At 57.8% G+C, this 2,041-nt stretch overlaps 1 protein-coding gene across 1 annotated transcript; it reads right to left on the minus strand.

Annotated features, from left to right (window-relative positions):
• Positions 1-938: 938 nt before the first annotated feature.
• Positions 939-1,759, minus strand: LOC123049008 (pterocarpan synthase 1-like). The gene has a single exon (XM_044472018.1). The coding sequence runs from the start codon at positions 1,652-1,654 to the stop codon at positions 1,100-1,102; it is 555 nt and encodes a 184-aa protein (XP_044327953.1). The 5' UTR covers positions 1,655-1,759; the 3' UTR covers positions 939-1,099.
• Between the last annotated feature and the right edge of the window lie 282 nt (positions 1,760-2,041).

Here is a 2,041-nt window from a genome sequence, read left to right on the forward strand (position 1 = left end):
GGTCACGCTCACAGGCAGCAGCAGATGACGCGTCTCGCCGTCCATGGTGGATCCAGCCTCTTTCTGCGGGGAGTCCATGGACCCGAGCTTGATGGTTGGGTGCGAGACGGAGGGGGAGAGGGAGGGGAGCGATGTGCTGGTTGGAGCGTGGAGGCCGAGGGCTATGGTGTGGATGGAGGTGGAGATTGTGCTTTTTTAAGTAGGGAAGGTGAGGCGCCGAGCAACGCAGCTTGGGTGATGCGAGCGGGGGAGACGAAGCAAAACGACACCCAGGACATGTCGAGCATGGGCTGCGCGCGCACACACACAGCCATAGAGGATTCTCAGCTCAGCTGGGCCAGACATACGATATGTAAACAGGCCGCATGTGATGATCGATCTGTTCTCGGCTCATGGGCATGGCAAAGGAAACCACTGGCAAGCAGCGCGCGTACCATCTTCGGCAATGCTGCTTAATTTCCTTGCGTGCAATGGGACGTGTGCAGTGCGCTATATGGGTGAAGTGAAGAAGCCCGACACACACAAGCGACACACACATGCACATGGGTACATTGCAGTAAAAAGGACTGCGTAATTTACAACTGATGTGACCACGCACTTCTAGAAGAACCATGGATTGTGAGTGATGAATCGAAGGTTATCAAAGCCGGCACCACGTAGTACGTTATGGAAGTGCCGATTGTCCAATCGTTTTTCCAGTTTGGCAACCACGTACGTTATCAAAGCCGGCGCTGCGCCGCTATGTCAGTAGAACAACTTACGTTATGGATGAACACGCATCATTTATGTCCAGCTAGCAACAACTGGATTTGTTCATCCTTTTCTAAAAAGAAAAAAACTGGATTTGTTCATTAGCGTGTGGGAAAAGGCAAACAACATTTAGATCAGGTCACTGGAATTGCAGTGTTCCTCCGTACAAAATCTCAAAGTTACATAAATTTGTCAATCAATCTTATTACCAGACGCGCGCGCACACACAACGACACTAGGATAAAGGGGACTCTTTATCTAACAAAAAATCTCGAGAAGATCGGATAGATGGAGCAACCCGACGATCGGATCGACTACTTTTTTTTTAGAAGAATATCGAGTACTTTTGCTAGAAGTAGTGGCCGGGGCGGGGCAGGAGCACGAACAGGTCGATCCTGAACACGACCGTCTCCGGCGTCGGCGCGCTGACGACCTTCATGAAGGAGTACCCGCGCGCCATCCTGAACACCCCGGTGCCGCCCACGACGGCGCGCTCCACGGCCGCGCCGTCGAAGTCGAAATGGTACTGGCCCTGCACCGTCAGTGTGCTCCCGCGGCGCTCCCCGGCGGTGAACACGAGCGTGATGGTGGACAGGTAACTCGGCCCGGCCCGGTCCGTGCCGACGAAGAAGCCCTGGAACCTGCCGACGAGGTCGGACCCAGGGCGCGGGCCGGCGCGGAGCTCGTCGTCGATCACGCCGGGCTCCCCGAAGGTGGCGTTGCCGCCCAGCGGGGACCGCAGCAGCGGCGACGCCACCGTCGCGTTCGCGCCCTCGAACCTCTCGTGGATGTAGAGGCGGATGCGGGTGGCCTTGCTGCTGCCGGCCGCGAGAACCGCGGGCGCCGGGGCGGACAGGACGAGGGCGACGAGCAGCACCATCTGCAACCACGGTGAGAAGGCCATCTCTCGCTGCGAAACAAGCGCGGAGGTGGAGCTTTGCCTGTACTAGCTAGCTGGAGAGATTGTGCGCGCCGTCGGCAGCGTTGAGAACTTGAGATGTACGGTAGAGAATTGAGATGGGTGCAGGGTGCATGCGCGCACACAGAGCAAATATAGGCTGCGTGGGGTGGCGTTGCTCTCGTTCGAGTGGCCGCGCCGGGACATATGTCACACGTACGGGCGTGCGTTGGTCCATCCGCCCAGCTCGATGTTTTTGTCCGTGAAGATTGCTGCTTTGTAGCGCCGGCGGCTGGGGGACAGCTTGCGGCCTGCTAGCTCCGTCCTGCGTAGCTGCGTCCCATCTCCCACCAGGAGAGGGCACGAAGCTACGAACCACGAAGAGCGCGCGGG

This window comes from Triticum aestivum, chromosome 2D (assembly GCF_018294505.1).
Source record: "Triticum aestivum cultivar Chinese Spring chromosome 2D, IWGSC CS RefSeq v2.1, whole genome shotgun sequence".
NCBI classification, from domain to species: domain Eukaryota; kingdom Viridiplantae; phylum Streptophyta; class Magnoliopsida; order Poales; family Poaceae; genus Triticum; species Triticum aestivum.

Coding starts and splice junctions, on each gene's coding strand:
- LOC123049008 (XM_044472018.1), bottom strand. CDS start 1,654: ATGGCCTTCTCACCGTGGTTGCAGATGGTGCTGCTCGTCGCCCTCGTC.